Raw genomic sequence first — 23,209 nt, 5'->3', positions numbered from 1 at the left:
GGCCCGACCTTTCTGTGGAACCGAGATGAGGAGATTAGTGTATAGATTAGTATATAAGACCAGTGTTTCTCAATCTGTGGCCCGTGGACCGGCACCGGTCTCTGTGATGTTGCTGACTGGATCTCGGATTGGTTAGCTGACAGCAATTTAGTCTGTTTTCAAGTACTAGTTTTAAATCGGTCTGAAGCACCCTAGCTTACGTATCCCTGGGACAGGAAAGATCACATTTGCCCGGGAACAAAAACAGTTGAGTGGTGGTGAGCAGATTATTGTTTGCTTGTAGAGGGCAACCCTCTTTAAATGGCTTGTAATTTTCCTCTTTCACCACTAGGAGTCACCCATGACTTATAAATTCAAAGGCCCTCTATGACAATGATGATGCTACACAGTTAATACTGTATGCACGAACGTAGCCTCTTCGAGAACCTGGCTTCCCCAGCCCGGTGAAGTCAAATGCCTTGCTTGGGCAGTGCTCAAAATGTGCCCATTAGTGCCGTAGAAGCAAGAGTGCGAGAGGATGGACAGGAAATCGCTGATTAAAACCCCATGAAAATATGTTAATGTATGCCATGTTTGTGCTGACTTTCAATTTCAATAAATCGCAGACTGTCGGCCACACTTGATACACTAAACTTATACCATAGCACTTAGGTAGTGGAATCCAGCAGATGTTTCGGCTAATACAATATTCTCCAGACCTCCAAAGGAGGAGTGACAACAACGCGATTTGGAGGTATGGTTACGCGAGACTAGCGCTAATGTGACTGAACAGATAGATATCAAACCTGGGTTGTTGGTCTCACACTGTGTTAGCCTATGAGCAAAGCTATAGCCAACGAGGGATGCAGCATTAGTCCACAGGTCTCAGAAAGATTAGGCTACTCATCAGTAATCACATGAGCGTTTGCCTGTTCGACAAACCCCTCCACTACACTATAACTATACTTATTAATAGGTTGAGCATGTAAAGATAACTAGCCATTGCTAAGCATGTGCTCATCAATAGTATTTAAGGGAGAGAGACACAGATGCCTTTGAAGTGTTCCTATGGAGATTTAAAAACCTGTTGGCTGAATTTGTCAAAAGTGACATTTAAGCTGGCGGAGGGACCAAATCTATATCGAGGGAATACTGTCTAGACTCAACATTCACCTCAGAACAGGAGAAGTCCACAAATGGAAAATACTGTCTCCAGTGCCTCTGCCTCACTTCTACAGTCATTGTAAACAAACAGACCATGTCATTATATTACACGCACACAGTGCACATCATTGGCCGTCGCTGCAGATTGTCGTTACACCCGATTGATTTATCTGATCTGATTAGCCTCTTATGAATAAATCCCATTCATAAATATTAGACAGAACAGGCAGTGCTTTAATCCAGGGATAATAATCCTGGGCCAGTATGGGCTGTAGATTTACACAACATTAGAGATATAGATTACAACACTAACTACATGGAAAATGAAGGGAAATAGCAGAGGGCACTTAGAAATAAATGTGCTCATGGGGGAACTGAAATTAATAGGTGTCTCTCTTACTTTGTATGTGTGTGTGTGTGTGTGTGTGTGTGCATGTCTCTATGTCTAGATACATATATAGGATACCCTCCAACCATACACCCTGAGTTTATTACCCCCTCTCATCTGCGGCCATAAGATCCAGCCTAACCCTAACCGTTAGCAGCCCGTAGCCCCAGTCAGTCGTGTACCGTATCACCCCACAGTCCCCTAAAGTTACCTCAGACACATCTAATCTGGGCTCCAGTAATCCTCCTGTTAGTCCCACACAGTCTGCCAGGCCCAGAGAACATCTGCTGACCCCGCGTGTCTTCCACCCTGGTCTGGGTGGCATTGGCAGGGCCAGCAGGATCCAACACCTTATCCTCCCCCTCTCTCCCCCACTATCCGATTAGCCTAAATCCTGGCTATACAGCACTTTAAAGGGATGTGTTGAGGTAATCCAGGCGTTTAGGAGTTTTACCCTCAGAAAACCTTGTCTGTAAGCACACCGGACAAAACACCCTGAGTGATAAGCCTATTAGCCTCCATCAGCCCCTTGAGATGTCCTGAAAACACCTTGGGGGATAAATCTGGGAGGGAAAACAGTTTATGGGGGAAATATCTGGCACACGCATGCACCCTGGTCCCTGCCATCAATGGCACTCTACACACAACATTTTATCTTTCTCCTACTATAGTAAGCAATTATACACAGGGACGGATAGAGGTAAGAAGAGAGAACATTTAAAAAGATGAGGTAAACCATACTGGATTACTGTAAAAGATGTGGTTCAAGGTTTTGATGTCTTTATTATGTGTGTTAGGAGTTTGTGTGTCAAATGTCTCTACACAACCAAATGTGAGTGTGAGAAAATCTGTTGCTTCATAGTGTCATTTTGCCTGCGTGAAATGTCAATGTGTGTATGTCTCTGCGTGTATAAATGAATGAACACTCACCCAGTTAGTGACCAAACCAACGCTTCAAAGCAACAAACAGACTAATGTACATTCAAGCCTGTCACTACTATCATTACTGCACTACCAGTCAGAAGAGGAACGGAATCCTAGTCTTTGTGGTACAGCGTTCAACTGGAAAAACGACTAATTCATCTTATACAGGAAGAGTAGAGCTTGCATGAACTTGAACCAGAAGTTTGGGGTAAGTCCGAAAGGCCTGGCCCCTATTGCAGCACAGACAGTAAGAATTGCCTAATATCAAAGCAACTGCTACTGTACAACCTTTTGATTCAGTAAAATGCCTGTTTCATTGTGGTTCCAATGGCTCAGTGTGTTAGAGCTTGTTGCCGGTGGCAACACCAGGGTTGTGGGTTTGATTCCTGCACAGTAGTAGATGACCTTTAGCTTGAGTTCTAAATGGGTAACTTTAGACTAATGATACAATTAGTCAATCCTCATTTACTAACTAACTAACATGGGTGGAAGTAATGAATTATAAATACTCTCATTAATGTAATTGAGTAGCTTTTCCGAGAACTTTTTCAGAGTATTTTTCAAAGTCAGTCATTTTACTTAAGTATATTTTTAATGAAGTATTGTACTTCGCGACCTTTTTAAAACCATCCACTACAGAGTTCAATTTTGTAAGCTATCCATAATTGTAGTCTATGGAAAGTTCTGTGGGCGGCATCACTCGCAAACAGGCCAATCAAATCAAGCTGTCCACCCAAAAAATAACTTTGTGGGAGAGATGTGTCGGGAAAGGTTTTTTATCAAAGCGGTGTGTCTGAAAAACAATTGAGACGGAGGAGACTGAAGAGTCAGGAGACAATCGAGACACAGACCCAGGACTTTTCTCAATTAGAAACTCCTGCATCCTCTCTCCTTCGTCCTCTCTGGCCTCCTTTTGAAAAAGGTCAAAGGTAATCGAGGAGAGGTGGCGATGAGAGGGAAAGTTGCTAAAAATACGCTTGTATGAAATTAGACTCTCCTTCTCCAATCGCGTGTTATCAGGCAAATTACGTTTACAGGGTGGAATCTCAAAATAAATGTATAAAGTGATTTAAAAAAATGCTAGTTGTGCAAGAAATGTTATAGATAAAAAAAGACAAGTAGCATATCATTGTTCAATGTTGGCATGCTTTTCTCTTTCCTGAAAACAATAGCTGATTCAAAGCGTGCGTGGCACATTTCAAAACTCTTCTGCGAAGAACTCAGGTAGGATACACTTGTGCTTTCTCGCCAAAAGGAGGCTATTGAGGAGGACCGTCTTCCGTTTGCCTTCTTCTTCTTCTTCTTCAGGGTTTAAAGGCATTTTCCATTCAATATGTTGCATCACTGTCCCCAACTGGACTATAGTATAAATCCATTATACCTTGTGATACAAAATGGGGTAAAAAAACACTCTTCCAACTAACCCTACACTCAATAAAAACCCACTACTTTTACCATATCTGCTCCTGCACCATGCCAATGGCCTGGGACGACGGGACACAACCACTCAACACAACCTGTAACTCTTCTGAAGTCAAATCTCGTACATCCAAGTACATCTCTGCAGCTGCCACCACAGCATCTATATTCTGTGGAGCACCGTTGATAGCCATTGCTATGAATACTAAGAGGCCAACCTCTGTGGTGGTACAGATCTACTATTCACAGGGATCCTCTCAGGATCCCTCACCCTTGACCCATCCTCCTCTACTTTCTTCACTGCCTCAGCATATGACACCTTCTGCACTACTCTGATTCTGGCGACAACAACACCTGCCTCTCTTACACCGGACACATCCGATCCTCAGAAGCATGGGCACACCTACAGTACTTTTCCACCCGACCTGATACCACATATGAATCAGCCAAAATATCTGGATCCACTATCTCTAAGAATCTCACTCTCACTTGACCAAACTCATCTTTATCATAACCATGTCCATCGATGCAAGGCTCGGGCTCGAAGCTCCTCACCACAACTTCCACTTCACTTAAATCTCCCTCATTCACTTCCATTTCACCTCCAAAGCTCGGTCTGGCGGACATCTCACTCTTTTTGTACTTGACCCCAGTCTGCTTTGACACACCATATTCTTTTTAATCTTCATCAAATTCAGATTCAACCTCTGCTTCCCTCATTCTCTTCTTCCTCTTTTTCCTCCTCCATTACTCCTCTGAAATCAACCTTTCCGTGTCCCTGTCCCAATATTACTATTCTCCCGTCCTTCACGGAGTCGTGGCTGCCAACGGGACATTCAAAACAGTAATATCTCATGCTTCATGGAGTCGTGGCTGAACGACGACACTATCAACATACAGCTGGCTGGTAATACGCTGCACCGGCAGGATAGAACAGCGGCGTCTGGTAAGACAAGGGGCGGCGGACTATGTATATTTGTAAATATCGAAGGAAGACTCGAGCTATTGCTCGCCTGAGGTGATTATCTCATGATAAGCTGTGGACCACACTATCTATCTACCTAGAGAGCTTTCATCTGTATTTTTTTGTAGCTGTTTACAGTACATACCACCACAGACAGAGGCTGGCACTAAGACCGCATTGAATGAGCTGTATTCCGACATAAGCAAACAAGAAAACGCTCACCCAGAGGTGGCGCTCCTAGTAGCCCGGGACTCTACAGTACGTTGTAAACTTTCATTCATAGGCTAGGCTGTAGCAACCTCATTATTGGTACAGAGAACTATTTGCGTATCATGTAGTAGCCTAAACCTATCGATGTTACATTGAGCTGGGTGAATGTAATATGAATGACAGTCATCCAATATGCTGTAAATAGAAATAGAAAAGGCCATGTTCATGTAAAAAAAATGATCATCCTCCCTCATCTTAAATGACTGTGACCACCACTGAAAACAAGTATGAAAAGTCTGTGTTTGGGTGGGCTATTGTAATGTCAGTGATATGATGAACTAAGTTGCCACAAAGCAGAATTTTCAGAAATACACATTGTGTATTTGCCACTATACAGGTTAACATACTGTATAGACGAGACAGAGCAACAGAGGCAGTATTCATCTGATGAAGATGATTTCTTCTCATAACTGATGCCCAAAAGGTCACAAGATAAAGGGGACCTTGATGGGTACCTTTCCTGTGTGTCAGACAAGATGGACATGCTTCCTTCCTTTCCACGCATAAAGAAGCTGTCGCTCAAACTGAACACAGGCCTGCCTGCCTCTGTAGCTTTTAAGAGTTTTTTTAGCTGTGCTTTACTGCTCTTCACTGCAAAGTAGGCCAGGATAGACTCGATTCACTTTGAACATCAGCTGAACCTGCTGAAACTGAACCGCAAGTTCAGAGAGAAGTGAAGGCAGTAGAACAGAAGTCCTTTGTTTTTGCTGAAGGAACACTACATAACCTAATGTATTCTGTACATGTAGCCTATAGTTTATCAATCTATTGCAACATCTATAGCGGTGTCTTAAAGGTTTTCTCATTCATGTGTAACAATGTTCAGGTACCCTTAGGGAAATTAGCTAATTATCAAGGTCAGTGTTTTATTTGAAAAGTAACTCAATTCTTTTTTACTCTGAGCACTTTTTAAATGAGCTACTTTTGACTTTAACTTGAGTGTAGTAGTTTTACTTCTACTTGAGTAAAATGTCATTATAGTAACAGTACTTCTACTTGAGTAGGATATTTTTGTACTTTTTCTACCTCTGCTAACTAAGCACCTAGCTGATTCTATGGTATATTTGAAATCAGGCCACTTTACCCAGTAGCCAATCAGAGTAATGCCATTCAATTGGATGAACACGTCCCTTTTTAAAACCTTAGAAAGCTTGAGGTTTCAAACAGTGAGATTTAGGAGTCTCCCCATCCAATCTGGCATATTTCCACACAACAAGTGGGATTTTGGCCTGCATGTGACAAGTGGAAGCCATACTGCATCTAAGCCTAGAGCTCTGGGTGCCTGAACTTGCGGCTGCCCGGGCTAATCTCATTACAAGAATGAGCTAAGGGAAAATTGCTGACGACTTACATGAAGCCTTGCATTTGGGGAGGTCATATCAGACAAGACAGAAGAATTGTCTGAAACGTTTTAATCCCTCTAAGTGACAAACAAGTGCAAGACATACTTTTGCTGAGACCGTAAATACCTTGTAATTATGTTTGAATGAACCTGAGCCATTTTGATATCAATTAGCTTTAGATTTTAATTAGATTTGGATTTAGTTAGATTTTAATTTAGATTTAACACGTGAGAGTATTGGGTAGGTTTGAGAAATAAAGTTTCACATTTCTTGAAAATGTTTGAAAGTGTCCGAGCTACAGACAGGTGCATAGTTCAAAGCGTCATTACTTAAATATTTTACAGAAATGAAATAAATGAACTAAACAGGCAAAAAGTTAAAGGCATAGTTCAGCGAATTTGTCATTTTGATATTTATTTTCTTACTTTAAAAGCAGTCTACAGACAAGGAGTGACTGCAATCCACACTTTTTTTTGTTATCCACGCTTAGACTAGCCTTTGTCAACAAACAAAGCTAGCATTTTTGGACCCAAACCCCATGTACTTGGATAAATTGCTAAACTATCCCTTTAAGGATAACATTTTGGGGATACAAAGTTGATGTAGACATTTGACAATGTCTATTTTCTGAAATGCATACAATTTGAAATATGTAGAGTCAACGTAGAAAGAATCAATATACTGTGTGTATGTATATATATATCTATATTTTTTTATGGTATTTTCTGCTCTTTACATGATGAAATGCTATAAAATCTTATTTCAAAGTGTTTAGCTCTTGCAACACATTAGAATGGATGAATGAGAGAGTAGAATAGAGAGAAGCAGGATTGAAGAGTAACAGAGAGAAAAGGGGACACAGCGAGAGAGGTTCAATTGACTCACCTTCAAGTTCCTGCCAATGAGAAGAGCTTGTGACTGGCTTGTCCCAACGGAGTAGACAGAACGAGAAGCTAATCTGAATAGAATTTCAATAAAAAGCCGTACAAAACCTTAAAGCTACACTCGGTCTTCAGGTCAGGAGTTCACAATTTCTGATGGTGACGGACTCCTTAGTGCCTTGGTATAGTAGCCTAGCTAGACACCTCTGATAAGTTAAGTGACAACTCAAACTGATCAGCCAATCAGCCACACCCTTGTCCTGTGTCACTAGCTAACGACTAACTAAAGGCTTTAACCAAAAAATAACTTTAAATACCGCTTCGCCTCATCTCCATTAGTCTGGCTTTATCTCCCATGTTAAGCCCCCCCCCCCCCCCCCCCCCCCCTTTACTGAAATCGAGGTGACCTTCTCGTCCAACTACGCACCGGCTGGACTAGGCGCTACACAGTAATTACTCCCAGGAGTTCTGCCTTAAGCGTTGGGCAGCTAAACCTCTTTTAACATTTACCTCACTAAGCCCTTGTTAGCACTTTAGGCCGCGGTTAAGACACCTAAATGCTTTAGCTCCCTTTTTCCCGATGGCGAGGCCTTATAAGTAGTCACTACCATTCGGTGGCCACTAACGGTACAGGGAAGGTTGCCCGTGTAGACTGTGTTATGTGGGAAGAACAACCATGTTTTTTTTGTTTGTTGGTGAGGTGTCTGGGTTTGGCACAACTGTTAAGACTCCCTGTAGTTCAATACGTTGATTCTGGCCAAACATGCAAGCTGGTCATTTGGTAGGAAACAAAATCCTGCTAAATGTGTGACCGGGATCATCCTCTCAGACTTCTTAATCTGACAGTTTGTGCTCACCACCCGCTTACAGCAGAGGCAGTTCCTCAAATGAAGTTTTTTTTATGCTGGAGGGATAAAGTGGGATTAGTCTACAGCTAGGTGTGCTGTATTGCGGGCCGGGATGGGGGTGTTTTTGCTATCTAGTGGTGTTATTGCATCCCTCTCCCTCCCTCTCTCCCTCCCCAGTCTAGGAGTGAGCATGAGGCTCGGGCAGGGCTAAGTAGACTCAGGGTCATTACGCTGTTGCTATGCTTATGCACACACACAGACAGGCACACACACTGACAAAGCATGTAAATAAGTCATATTCCTCAAGATATGCACAACAAAAATGCACACAAATGCTGACATTTACCACAAATATATCAGTGGTATTTGAACATTTGTCATATATTTGACAAACACAAAAAAACATTCACAGTATGTATTTTACTGTAAGAAAATTGGGTTTAAATCCCAAAATATAGTTTTGAACATCAGGTCTGTCTGTCTCAATGATGTGTATATCATCATTGTCTGTCTGTCTGTCTGTCTGGGGGGGGCAGGGTGCCAAACCAGACAGCCATATTGTGAGGGGAATGCTCACTTCATCCCACCAAAAAGAAGAGCAACTCACTAATAAAGGATTTAGGAATTAGGTAAACAGAGTATTAACACAGTTAGCTAAACTGCTAATTTAAGAATCCCCGGGTGTAAACCGGGATTTCTGTTCGGCTTGTTTGCACCCTGTATTATGGAGTCACTGTGAGGAAAAAGGGTTAAAAGCGGGTTTAACCTTTAAAAAAAGCAGGACAGGGCTGTCCAAAGGTAAACAAGAATCCATTTTTAAAAATTCTGTACATCATAATTTTTTCCAACAGAATACAAAAACCACACACAATCACTTATTTTGAAGCCTAATCCTTGAGTAACAGGCTTTAAATCCCTGTTGCATTGGGACACATGAGAGAATTTATCTAGTCATATTACTATACATAACATATGTATAGAATCTTACAATATAATAAAATAGAAAATAAATGACTGTAATAGAAAAAAAATGGACCAGAGAGAATGTTGATCTACTTGTGATAAATACATACACTACCGTTCAAAAGTTTGGGGTCACTTAGAATTGTCCTTGTTTTTGAAAGAAAAGCACATTTTTTTGTCCATTAAAATAACATCAAATTGATCAGAAATACAGCGTAGACATCGTTAATGTTGTAAATCACTATTGTAGCTGGAAACTGCAGATTCTTTAAATGGAATATCTACATAGGTGTACAGAGACGCATTATCAGCAACCATCGCTCCTGTGTTCCAATGGCACGTTGTGTTAGCTAATCCAAGTTTAGAATTTTTAAAGGCTAATTGATCATTATAGAACCCTTTTGCAATTATGTTAACACAGCCGAAAACTGTTGTTCTGATCAAAGAAGCAATAAAACTGGCCTTCTTTAGACTAGTTAAGTATCTGTAGCATCAGCATTTGTGAGTTCAATTACAGGCTCAAAATGGCCAGAAACAAAGAACTTTCTTCTGAAACTCGTCAGTCTATTCTTGTTCTGAGAAATTAAGGCTATTCCATGCGAGAAATTGCCAAGAAACTGAAGATCTCGTACAACGCTGTGTCCTACTCCCTTCACAGAACAGCGCAATCTGTCTCTAACCAGAATAGAAAGAGGAGTGGGAGGCCCCGGTGCACAACTGAGCAAGAGGACAAGTACATTAGAGTGTCTAGTTTGAGAAACAGATGCCTCACAAGTCCTCAAATGGCAGCTTCATTAAATAGTACCCGCAAAACACCAGTCTCAACGTCAACAATGAAGAGGCGACTCCGGGATGCTGGCTTTCTAGGCAGAGTTCCTCTGCCCAGTGTCTGTGTTCTTTTGCCCATCTTAATATTTTCTTTTTATTGGCCAGTCTGGGAAATGGCTTTTTCTTTGCAACTCTGCCTAGAAGGCCAGCATCCCGGAGTCGCCTCTTCACTGTTGACGTTCAGACTGGAGTTTTGCGGATACTACTTAATGAAGCTGCCAGTTGAGGACAAGCTCATTACTAAGCTAAGGACCCTGGGACTAAACACATCCCTCTGCAACTGGATCCAGGACTTCCTGATGGGCTGCCCCCAGGGGGTACAACACATCTGCAACGCTGATCCTCAAAACGAGGGCCCCTCAGGGGTGCGTTCTCAGTCCCCTCCTGTATTGTGGACTACAGGAAAAGGAGGACCGAGCACGCCCCCATTCTCATCAACGGGGCTGTAGTGGGGCAGGTTGAGAGCTTCAAGTTCCTTAGTGTCCACATAACCAATGAACTATCATGGTCCAAATACATCAAGACAGTCGTAAAGAGGGCACGACAATGCCTACTATCCCTCAGGAGACTGAAAAGATTTGGCATGGGTCCTCAGATCCTCAAAACATTATACATCTGCACCATCGATAGCATCCTGACTGGTTGCATCAACGCTTGGTAAGGCAACTGCTCGGCCTCCAACCGCAAGGTACTACAGAGGGTCGTGCGTACGGCCCAGTACATCACTGGGGCCAAGCTTCCTGCCATCCAGGAGCTCTATACCAGGCAGTGTCAGAGGAAGGCCCTACAAATTGTCAAAGACTCCAGCCACCCTAGTCATAGACTGTTCTCTCTGCTACCGCACGGCAAGCGGTACCGGAGCGCCAAGTCTAGGTCCAAGAGGCTTCTGAACAGCTTCTACCCCCAAGCCATAAGACTGCTGAACATCTAATCAAATAGCTACCCGGACTATTTGCATTAACTCTTATTTTTCTGAAAACTGCATTGTTGCTTAAGGGCTAGTAAGTAAGTATTTCACTGTTGTATTACGCCCATGTGACAAATACAATTTGATTTGAGCCCTGCTTGTCTTTTTCAAACATCTCATGGAATGTAGGCCTACACTAAACACCACACATTGGCTGAATGACAGAACAGCTTTTTCCATGTTGAAATGTTATGGGATGCATTTTCTCCATAGTTTTTTTTTTAATGGTAGGCCACTCTGGTAGACCTACATCATGATCAAAGAAGTCTACTTGACCACTGTTAAAACTGTAACTTAAAGCGGGTATATGTTCATTGTTCCCAGTAAATGTGCACTGGGAGTTGTGCAGAATTTTCACTACATTCAAGTTTGAGCTCAGCAGACCTGAAATTTGCTGAGTGTGCAAAATAATTAGAGGGAACATTGCTCTCATTTATTGTTGAGCTACGCAATTACTGGTACCGTATAGGAGCATCATACTTGGTTGGGTTTGAGTAATACATGTTCAATTATTATCGGTAAACTTGTCTGATTACTTGGGTTAGATTTAGGTTGTTTGTCTACTATTTGTATGTCTCAAAACTAATACATTGTTTGAAAATGTTTTTTCTTCTGAAAAACATAAACATTTTAAAAATAAGATACAATCAAATAATTTAGAACAAATATGACTAATTATAATTACCCAATACTTCTGATATGAATCAACATACATTTTTACTTAGTTAGCATGTTAGTTATGGGCAGATTCAACTCAGTTCACCATATGGTGAGGTATCCATGTCAGTAACCCAAAATGTAATTATCATGACTGCATTATAATGCATATTCATGTCTATGTTTATATATTTATGTGTAAATATTTATATACACATTTATAGCACTTCTTACATCAGCAGTTGTCTTTAAAGTACTTCTTCACATTAAACTCTCTGTGTGTGTCAGATCCAGAATGTAGGTGTTCCAGGTGCTAGTTGTGACCCTGCTCTCCCTCCTGACGGCCTAGGCTCAAAGTCTCCATGCAGGCTCCTGCCCCATTTCGCCCATTCAACAGGAATTTGATGTCCCCAGGTTAACAGGTCAAATCAGTCTGTCGAGTCATTGGGATCAGGGCTTGCTATCAAAATAATGCTCTCTCTCGCTCGATCAAAATCTAGGCCTAGGTCCTATTACTGCAACATTCAAATCTGAAATGCAGCCTGACACATCAACAATCGTGGTTTTTCAATAGCTTAATAACACAAGATAGATATTGGGCTCCACTAGGCTACAACATACAAGTGTCTAGTGTATCCTCAGGTTACGAATGAACTGTACAAATTAGTTCAATCGTGGCCTGGGGTGGTTTTGCGGTTAGAGCGTTCAGCGTGCACATACAGTGCTTTCAGAAAGTATGCATACCCCTTAACTTATTGCACATTTTTGTTGTGTTACAGCCTGAATTGAAAATTGATTACTTTTATTTTTCTCTCACCCATATACACACACAATACCACATAATGATAAAGTGAAAACATCTTTGGAGAAATGTTTGCAAATTTATTGAAAATGAAATACAGAAATATCTGATTTACATAATTATTCACACCCCTGAGTCAATATATGTTAGAATCACCTTTGGCAGCAATTACAGCTGGGAGCCTTTCTGGGTGAGTTTTTAAGAGCTTTGTACAATATTTGCACATTCAGATTATTTTTTAATTCTTCAAGCTCTGTCAAGTCGGACAGCCATAGATTTTCAAGCCGATTTATGTCAAAACTGTGACTAGGCCACTCTGGAACATTCAATATCGTTTTGGTAAGCAACAGTGTATATTTGGCCTTGTGTTTCAGGTTATTGTCCTGCTTAAGGATGTATTTGTCTCCCAGTGTCTTTTGGAAAGCAGACTGAACCAGGTTTTCCGCTAGTATTTTGCCTGTGCTTAGCTCTATTCCATTTCTTTTTATCCTAAAAAACTCCCTAGTGCTTGCCAATGACAAGCATACCCATAACATGAAGCAGCCATATTTTCAAGCCATGCTTGAATATATGAAGAGTGGCACTCAGTGATGTGTTGTGTTGAATCTGTCCCAAACATAACAATTTGTATTTAGGACATAACGTTCATTTCTTTGACAATTTTTTTGCAGTTTTACTTTCGTGCCTCATTGGAAACGGGATGCAAGTTTCGGAATATTTATATTCTCTACAGGCTTCATTCTTTTCACTCTGTCATTTAGATTCGTATTGTGGGGAAACTACAATGTTGTTGGTCCATCTTCAGATTTCTCCTATCACAGCCATTCAATTCTGTAACTGTTTGAAAGTCACCATTGGCCTCATGGTGAAGTCCCTAAACGGTTTCCTTCCTATCTGTCAACAGAGTTAGGAAGGGCGCCTGTATCGCTGTATTGTATTGATACACCATCCAAAGTGTAATTAATAACTTCACCATGCTCAAAGGTATATTCAGTGTCTGCTTTTTACATGTTTTGCCCATTTACCAATAGGTGCCCTTCTTTGCGAGGCATTGGAAAAACTCCCTGGTCTTTGTGGTTGATCCTGTGTTTGAAATTCACTGCTCGACTGAGGGACCTTACAGATAATTGTATGTGTGGGGTACAGACATAAGGTGGTCATTCAAAAATCATGTTAAACGCTATTATTGTACACAGAATGAGTCCATGCATCTTATTACGTGATTTGTTAAGCACATTTTTACTCCTGAAATGATTTAGGCTTGCCATAACAAAGGGGTTGAATACTTACAATCAATTTCAGCTTTTAATTTTGTATTAATTTGTAAACATGTTTGTATGTGAAAACTACTTCTAAGGAGCATACAGTCAGCTGTTCCGAACTCACTTCACTCACACTAAAGAGGGAGGCTCGCTCGGCTGGTGCTAGCACCTGCACAGATCCAATCCACAGCTGAAACGCAGATGAAGGTGTTTACACGTCCTAATCATTTGGACTCTATGTGCATGCCATGTGATGACTGTAAATCTTATGCATTTTCTAGACTGAATCAGGTAGTCTCTTAGGCCCACAGAGGCATGTCGACGCACAGCTCTTGGCTCTGGTCGGTGACGGTCATCACGTCGATGTTGATGCCGTTGGAGGTGAACACGTTGTACAGCTCCCCCAGTTTCTCCTTAGAGAGGGTTGGCTCTCTGCTCAGGATCCAGGCAAAGTCCACGTGGAAGGCGCCCAGGTATTCGGTGCAGCTGTAGACCACAGAGTGGCCCTCGTAGTCAGTGGACAACACCCAGTAGGGGCCAGGGGAAGAGTCTGCAGGAGAGGAAAACATATATTCAAATATATACAGTAGACATACACGCCTCAGACCAGACATGGGTCGAAGACAGACAACATAAAATGTCAAATGGACTTATATAGGTCAACCTCACAAGAATGTTGAGAGAAATATATTAGAGGTATGTTTACCCTCGAAGAAGCTGACTTCCAGCTTGGCGGGCTCAGAGGGGTCCTTGGCCTTAGCATAGCCAGTAATAGCATTGACAGTGTTGTTAGCCCTGAGAGAAAAAGGGAGAGAGAGAGGTTAAACACATTTAACAATGGCGTTTTGTGAGGCCTACTTACTCATGGGCCCCTATTCAATCAATAGTAGATAAAGGAAAGCAGCACTTGCACGTTCACTCTGAATGTTCATGCTGTATCTGAGGTGATAACCTTGTTAACCGAGTCACTCCCACGCAAGCTGTGAACATTTTCATTGGATATTGACATCCTACCTATTTTTAAAGTTACCATTCTGAGTAAACCCACAGTGCGGTTTTCCTTTAACTGTAGTTGATTGAATAGGAGCCTCGGACATGGGTTTTTAAAGGGCAGTCTGCTCTCATGTAAAAATAGTTACATTTAGCTAAACTGTTAAAGTTAGAGTCAGTGATTCATGAAGTTAACAGCAATATCGGATCGATTTCCACAACAACTAACAGCATTGAAGCGCAATGATCAACTTCTCTGCTGTTTCAGATTCAGAAACTATCACATTGTAGCTATCGAAGCTAACCCGTGCACAGGCGCAGATGCTCTGAGATTCTCTGGGTGCATCGTCTTGCGTTGTGCTCATCTGGATCTATGGTGCTGCTCGTGGCAACGTCATATCGCCGAGTCTCAGTTTAAATGTACAAACATTTTATTTTGTTGAACAATCTCTTAAATGTACATACAGCAGCTCTCTGTTGAGCACACCAACTACTCCGGGGCTCTTCAAGGAGTAGGTGGCAGTGCTGCACTCGCCCTTCTGGAAGATGGCAGGGAGCTTCTGGATCTCATACCACTTGCCCAGATACTGTACCAAAGACAAAGATAAAAGTTTACATGACAATTTTATGATATGGAATGGCTTAGTGCTCTGGGGTTAGGTTTCCCCCAGGAATAGATCTAGGTTAGGGTTAGGATAAGGGTCAAGGTTAGGGTTGGAGCTAGGGTTAGTAGATGGATAGTTTAAATGTTACTGATAGTCTAGAGCATCTACAGATGAACTATCCAAATAAAGTGTTACCCAGTTACTACACATGCATAGGAGCAACTTCAGGGACACTTTATTTGGATAGTCCATCTGAGGAGGGTCTACAGACTATTAGTAACAGTTCACCTATCTACTAACCCTAGCTCTAACCCTAATCTTAACCCTTACCCTAGCCCTTACCTTAACCCTTATTCTAACCCTTATCCTAACTGTAACCTTAGTAAGCAGTTGCTTATCAACAGATTTGTTGATAGTATAACCATCTGTAGAGCATCTACAGATGGAAAATCCAGACTATCCAAATAAAATGTGACCACGACTTTACATACAGTAATAAGAGTTTGGTATATTCACCCTGGCGGTGTCAAAGTTAGTCTGGACGGGGGGTTGGGGGCATTTTCCAGGGCGGAAGGTCTGGGCGTTAGCTGCCAGAACGGACAGCAGAGTCAGAGACAAAACCTGTAGAGCCTGCATCTTGGGGTCTGTAGAGCAAAAGAAAGACGAGTAGAGACAATGTCAACAACTCCGTTGGAGGACAATGACAAATTACTTCAAATATACAGTACTGCATTCAAAATCGAAACATTTGAAATCAAATCACATTTTATTGGTCGCGTACACATATTTGGCAGATGTTATCACGGGTGTAGCAAAATGCTTATGTTCCTAGCTCCAACAGTGCAGTAATACCTAACAATACAAAACAATACACACTAGATATTAAAAGAAAGGAATTAAGAAATATATGAATATTTAGGAAACAGAAACACGAGCAATTATCATAAACTCTGATCAAGCAATGTACATTTTACGTCAGAATGGTGTTACAAATAACAACTTGCACATCATCATTCATAAGGCAACGTGATAATCGCAGAGCTTAGAGCATCATAGAGAGAAAGAGTAGAATGAATGGGTACAAGTCCCACTTACCTTCACGTGTTCAGATGTTCAACCTGGTTACAGTAATGTTCAGTGGGTTACAGACACCTATTTATATGTATTGGAGTGGGGGTGGCATGGTGGCGGGGTGCGTGAGAGCTTGGCACCTGTTCAAATGGCTGTTATAGAAACAAACTCCTTGCCGACTCTGCTAATGACTGACATATTTGTGCTTTCGGTTGTTACACGAGTGGAATAATATGCCATTTAGAAGATGCTTTAATCCAAACCGATTTACAGTAGTGAGTGCATACATTTTCTTGTGTGTGACCCACAGTGGGAATCAAACCCAAGATACTGCCATTGAAAGTGCCATGCTCTAGCAAAGTATTAAGTAATAACATGTTAGTACAGTGTTGTTAATAGTGTGATTACAGTGTTTCTACACAAGTATAAGAGTATGTTAACTTCCTACTACTTTCTTAGATATTGTACCATTGCACGACATTGCCAGCATTCAGCTAAGACGTACGTAGATGGGCAGTAAAACGTCTAATTTGAGCACCTCATCCATTTGAACACCATTATTGTATATATTTTTTTACTGGGGTTACAAATGAACTTAGAGTATATTGTGGTTCATTTTGTCTACTGTGAGGACCATTTTATAGAAGCACAAGCTCTCCCTCGCCCTCCATTTGGCAAATCTGACCATAATTATATCCTCCTGATTCCTGCTTACAAGCAAAAATTAAAGCAGGAAGCACCAGTAACTCGGTCAATAAAAAAGTGGTCAGACGAAGCAGATGCTAAACTACAGGACTGTTTTGCTAGCACAGATTGCAATATGTTCTGGGATTCTTCCGATGGCATTGAGGAGTACACCACATCAGTCACTGGCTTCATCAATAAGTGCATCGATGACGTCGTCCCCACAGTGACTGTACGTACATACCCCAACCAGAAGCTATGGATAACAGGCAACATCCGCACTGAGCTAAAGGGTAGAGCTGCCGGTTTCAAGGAGCGGGACTCTAACCTGGAAGCTTATCAGAAATCCTGCTATACCCTCTGACGAACCTTCAAACAGTAAAGCGTCAATACAGGACTAAGATGGAATCGTACTACACCGGCTCTGGCGCTCGTTGGATGGGGCAGGGCTTGCAAACTATTACAGACTGCAAAGGGAAGCATAGCCGAGAGTTGCCCAGTGACACGAACCTACCAGAAGAGCTAAATTACTTCTATGCTTTCTTCGAGACAAATAACACTGAAACATGCATGAGAGCATCGGCAGTTCCGGACGGCTATGCGATCACGCTCTCCGAAGCCAATGTGAGTAAGACCTTTAAACAGGTCAACATTCACAAGGCCGCAAGGCCAGACGGATTACCAGGACATGTACTCCGAGCATGCGCTGACAAACTGGCAAGTGTTTTCACTGACATTTTCAACCTCCCTGTCTGAGTCTGTAATACCAACATATTTCAAGCAGACCACCATAGTCTCTGTGCCCAAGAACAGTAAGGTAACTTGCCTAAATGACTACCGACCCGTAGCACTCACATCTGTAGCCATGAAGTGCTTTGAAAGGCTGGTCATGGCTCACATCAACACCATTATCCCAGAAACCCTAAACCCACTCCAATTTGCATACCGCCCCTACAGATCCACAGATGATGCAATCTCTATTGCACTCCACACTGCCCTTTACCACCTGGACAAAAGGAACACCTATGTGAGAATGCTATTCATTGACTACAGCTCAGCGTTCAACACCATAGTGCCCTCAAAGCTCATCACTAAGCTAAGGACCCTGGGACTGAACACCTCCCTTTGCAACTGGATCCTGGACTTCCTGACGGGCCGGCCCCAGGTGGTAAGAGCAACACATCTGCCACGCTGATCCTCAGCACCCCTGGTGCCCTCAGGGGTGCGTGCTCAGTCCCTTCCTGTACTCCCTGTTCACTCATGACTGCACGGCCACGCACGACTCCAACACCATCATTAAGTTTGCAGATGACACAACAGTGGTAGGCCTGATCACCGACAACGACGAGACAGCCTATAGGGAGGAGGTCAGAGACCTGACCGCGTGGTGCAAGGACAACAACCTCTCCCTCAACGTGATCAAGACAAAGGAGATGATTGTGGACTATAGGAAAAGGAGGACTGAGCATGCCCCCATTCTCATCGACGATGCTGTAGTGGAGCAGGCTGAGAGCTTCAAGTTCCTTGGCATCCTCATCAACAACATACTAACATGGTCCAAGCACACCAAGACAGTCGTTAAGATGGCACAACAAAACCTATTCCCCCTCAGGAGATTGAAAAGATTTGGCATGGGTCCTCAGATCCTCAAAAGGTTCAACAGCTGCACCATCGAGAGCATCCTGACTGGTTGCATCACTCCCTGGTATGGCAACTGCTCAGCCTCCGACCACAAGGCACTACAGAGGGTAGTGCGTACGGCCCAGTACATCACTGTGGCCACGATTACTGCCATCCAGGACCTCTCTACCAGGCTGTGTCAGAGGAAGGCCCTACATATTGTCAAAGACTCCAGCCACCCTAGTAATAGACTGTTCTCTCTGCTACCGCATGGCAAGCGGTACCGGAGCGTCAAGTCTAGGTCCAAGAGGCTTCTGAACAGCTTCTACCCCCAAGCCACAAGACTCCTAAACATCTAATCAAAATCAAATGGCTACCTAGACTATTTGCATTGCCCCTCGCTGCTGCTACTCTCTGTTATTATCTATCTTTAATAACTCTACCTACATGTAGACATTACCTCAATTACCTCGACACCGGTGCCCCCGCATATTGATTCTGTACCAGTATCCCCTGTATATAGCCCCGCTACTATTATTTTACTGCTGCTCTTTAATTATTTGTTATTTTTATCTCTTACTTTTTTTAGGTATTTTCTTAAAACTGCATTGTTGGTTAAGGGCTTGTAAGTAAGCATTACACTGTAAGTTCTGCACCTGTTGTATTCAGTGCATGTGACAAATACAATTTGGTTTGATTTGACATAATTTTAAAATGTGTCGTCCATAGTGGAAATGACTAAGTGAACATTGGAGAAGTGTTTCAACATCAAGCAAAAAAAGACGACATCTAGAGAAAATTATACATCCATAACACATACAGCAGTAGGAGGCAGCTGAGTGGAGGACAGCTCATAGTAACGGCCGGAATGGAGTGAATGGAATGCTATCAAACATGTTTTTTTATTTTTTATATGTTTGATATCATGCCATTCACTCCATTCCAGCCATTCCACTCCATTCCAGCCACTTTTATGAGCCGTCCTCCCTTCAGCAACCTCCACTGACATACAGGTACTGTAAGGTCGACTAGGGCCGTGTTATATTGGTTTCTCTTGATCAATATCTTGTCAGAAATCTGAAAGATCTCAGTTAGGATCATTCAAAGATATTGAGTTGTTACAAATCCTCAGATATCTTGTCAGTTTTAGCAGCAGCAAAAGATGCAATCATCTATTTGTGTACTCCAGATCTCCTCGAAGAGCTTGTCAATTCCCTGTGTCTTCTATCTGTCTGTTTATAATGAATCCTCAGGGAAGGTTTTGCTTATCATGACATGGAGGTTGGGGGCTTAGGAAAATCATATTTTTCTGATGTGACCACCTTTACAAACCCGTCGGATCGTATTTATCATAACTCAACCCAATTGGTTACTACCTGCCTGGTACCAAACGGTGCCATGTGGACCTTGTCCGAATGATCCACAGGTTATTGTGTAATTACCATTTTATCATGTAATATCACATTGCTTTTATGTCATGACAGGGTGAATGAAAAGCGAATAGCAGTAAATAACATCTTAGGTGTTAGAAATTGCATGGTTATATGGTAAATACACCGTTATAACCCATGCATGACTTTATCTCTTAGGTATTGTAAAAGAGAATGTGTTCTCATTGACTTACGTGCTTAAATAAACGCAAACACAAAAGCAGTGAGTGTCATTGGATTATTGACTGCTGACGTAAAAGGTAAGGACGTGACAGCCAGAGCCACTCAACAGGAGGTAGAGTCCCAGGAGAGGGGAACCTTCCCCCCCTTCATCAAACACGTTCACATAGCAGACCCCCGGAGTGTGTACACAGGTGCCTTATACACAGGGTTTTGGCACCCTTTAGGGTAACACGTCGATCATAATTATGCAAGTTCTACATCCATGTAACTACTGACACCTGTTTCACATACAGTACATGTAGCATGTTCCCTCGAAGCTGCGTGCAGTAGCCGAGACTGCCATGCAGACGAAATATCAGAGATTTTGTTGAAGGCAGAACCCATTGACACACATGACTCAGCCCATACTCTCTACACAGACCGGCGAGGCATAACCAATCAGAGCTGCAGTAGGCCTATATGCAAATAGACCATTGCCATATATGGATCTGTGCCATTTACCTTTAACTAAACTGTGTTTACAGAATGAGTGGTCCTGAGTAGATGCGCTTGTTTTGTGATCAAAGCAAGAGCTGCGTGTAGCCACATGTGCACGTTTTGTTCATATCCTTTGCTAGGTAGTGAGTTATTAACCCAGTTATAGATCATTTGTAGTCAGCAATAGGGGAGTGATTGCTTCCTACAAGACGTGTACATTTCTAGACATCTTTGAAAAGCAAATCAGGTAAAGAGCTTTTTTTTGTCTTAAAGGGGCAGTGTTGTATTTTGAGGCAGGCTTGAAAAACCTAAGTAGCCAATAGGCAGAGGGTAGCATCATTTGTGTGATTCTCTGTAATAATGGTACGGGAATAATAATGCACTTTATTTTGCAAAGTGGTTTCTTACATCATACAACACAACAACATTTTCAGTCACCTCCTTGTCTGAAGGACAAGTGGATTAACAGGTTCATGTCAAGCCCTGCATGTTTTTTTCAAAAGTCTCATCGAATGTAGGCCTACATTGAACACCACACATTGGCTGCTACTAATTACTGATGAGACAGGCTATAGGGAGGAAGTCATACTAAGACAGTCGTGAAGAGGGCACGACAACGCCTATTCTCCCTCAGGAGACTGAAAAGATTTGGCATAACTTCCATGTTAAAATGTTATGGGATGCATTTTCTCCATTGTTTTTGAAGGTAGGCCACTCTGGTAGACCTACATCATGATCAAATAGCCACAGTAGCCTACTTGCCCACTGTTAAAACTGTAACTTAAAGCGGGTACAGGCTCAGTGTTCCCAGTAAATGTGCGCTGGAAGTTGCACCGAACCTTCAAGTTTGTACTCAGCAGACCTGAAATTTGCTCAGAGGGAACATTGCTCTCATTCATGGTTGAGCTGCGCAATTACTGGTACCGTATAGGAGCATCATACTGCATGTTGGTTGTTCAATTATTATCGGTCAAATAGTCTGATTACTTGGGTTAGATTTAGGTTGTTTGTATGTCTCAAAACTAATACTTCGTATTAAATTGTTTTTAATTCTGAAAAACAATTTTCAAAAATAAGATACAATTGTAACGGATTACGCTAGAGATGAGAAGTAGGTACGGGGAATCTAACATTTAATTAGGAAAAGACATAGAACAAGACAGAAACAGCGTCAGCACACGGGTAACACGGACATATGACAATCAATGCAGCAGCGGGGAACAGAGCTGGGGAACTGACAAATATAGGGGGGGTAATAAACAGGTGATTGAGTGCCTCCAATATCGCTGATGCGCGTGACAAGGGAAGGCAGGTGTGCGTAAATGATGGTGGCAGGAGTGCCTAATGCAGGGCAGTCTGGCGCCCTCGAGCGCCAGGGGGGAAGAGCGGGAGCAGGCGTGACAACAATAAAAGAAACTACAACACGTGATTAATTATAACTGCCCAATCTGATATGAATCAACAGACATTTTTACATAGTTAGTCTGTTAGTTATGGGTAGATTCAACTTCACCATATTGTCACGACTTCCACCGAAGTCGTTTCCTCTCCTTATTCGGGTGGTGTTCAGCGGTCGGCGTCACCGTTCATCGTCGATCCACTTTTCATTTTCCATTTGTTTTGTCTTGTTTTCCTACACACCTGGTTTCCATTTCCCTCATTAAGTGTTGTGTATTTAACCCTCTGTCCCCCCATGTCCTTGTGTGGAATTGTTTGTTTGTAAGTGCTTGTGCACTATGTTACTGGTGCGCGTCGGGTTTTGTACCCATGTAGTTTCTTTTTTTATTGTCGTTGGTTTTGAAATTAAACTGCTCCGGCTATTACCCATCTCTGCTCTCCTGCGTCTGACTTCACTGCCACCAGTTCCGCAACCCTTCCAGAATTCCACACCACCCATATGGAGTCAGCAGGAGCAAGTGCTACTGGTATAGGGGTCTAGGAGCGTGTCCTGGAGCAAGAGGCGATGATCCAACATCTCGGCGCCGCCATGGACCGCGTTGTCCAAACGATGGATCGCTGAGAGAGACAGGGAGTTCCTCCAGTGCCTCCCCCAGCACAACAGGGACCTCCACTACTCACTCCCCCTGCACCCGGTTCCAGTGGGATTCGCCTCACCCTCCCCGGGGAGTACGATGGGACGGCTGCCCGCTGCCAGGGTTTCCTGCTGCAGTTGGAGTTGGTTCCTCTTTCTTCTCGAAGAAGCTCAGCCCGGCGGAGCGAAACTATGACGTGAGGGACCGGGAGCTGTTGGCTGTCGTCAGGGCCTTGAAGGCGTGGAGACATTGGCTTGAGAGGGCTAAACACTCTTTTCTCATCTGGACTGACCACCGCAATCTGGAGTACATCCGGGCAGCGAGGAGACTGAACCCTCGCCAGGCAAGGTGGGCCATGTTTTTCACCCGTTTTGTGTTCACCCTTTCCTACAGACCAGGCTCCCAGAATGTGAAGGCAGACGCATTGTCCCGGCTGTATGACACAGAGGAGCGGCCC

The 23,209-nt window shown here is 42.7% G+C and overlaps 1 protein-coding gene across 1 annotated transcript; it reads right to left on the bottom strand.

The window, feature by feature from the left end:
- Nucleotides 1–13,657: 13,657 nt before the first annotated feature.
- On the bottom strand, nucleotides 13,658–16,373 carry LOC120055471 (apolipoprotein D-like). Its single transcript, XM_039003330.1, has 5 exons — nucleotides 16,350–16,373; nucleotides 15,771–15,898; nucleotides 15,115–15,236; nucleotides 14,366–14,454; nucleotides 13,658–14,209 (listed from the first exon to the last, which is right to left on the bottom strand). Exons 2-5 carry the CDS (start codon nucleotides 15,888–15,890, stop codon nucleotides 13,959–13,961), a joined length of 582 nt encoding a protein of 193 aa, XP_038859258.1. The 5' UTR covers nucleotides 15,891–15,898; nucleotides 16,350–16,373; the 3' UTR covers nucleotides 13,658–13,958.
- Nucleotides 16,374–23,209: the final 6,836 nt, after the last annotated feature.

This window comes from Salvelinus namaycush, chromosome 11 (assembly GCF_016432855.1).
Source record: "Salvelinus namaycush isolate Seneca chromosome 11, SaNama_1.0, whole genome shotgun sequence".
Classification (NCBI taxonomy): domain Eukaryota; kingdom Metazoa; phylum Chordata; class Actinopteri; order Salmoniformes; family Salmonidae; genus Salvelinus; species Salvelinus namaycush.
Note: the sequence above shows the minus strand (reverse complement) of the source record. Positions and strands in the feature narration are given on the sequence as shown.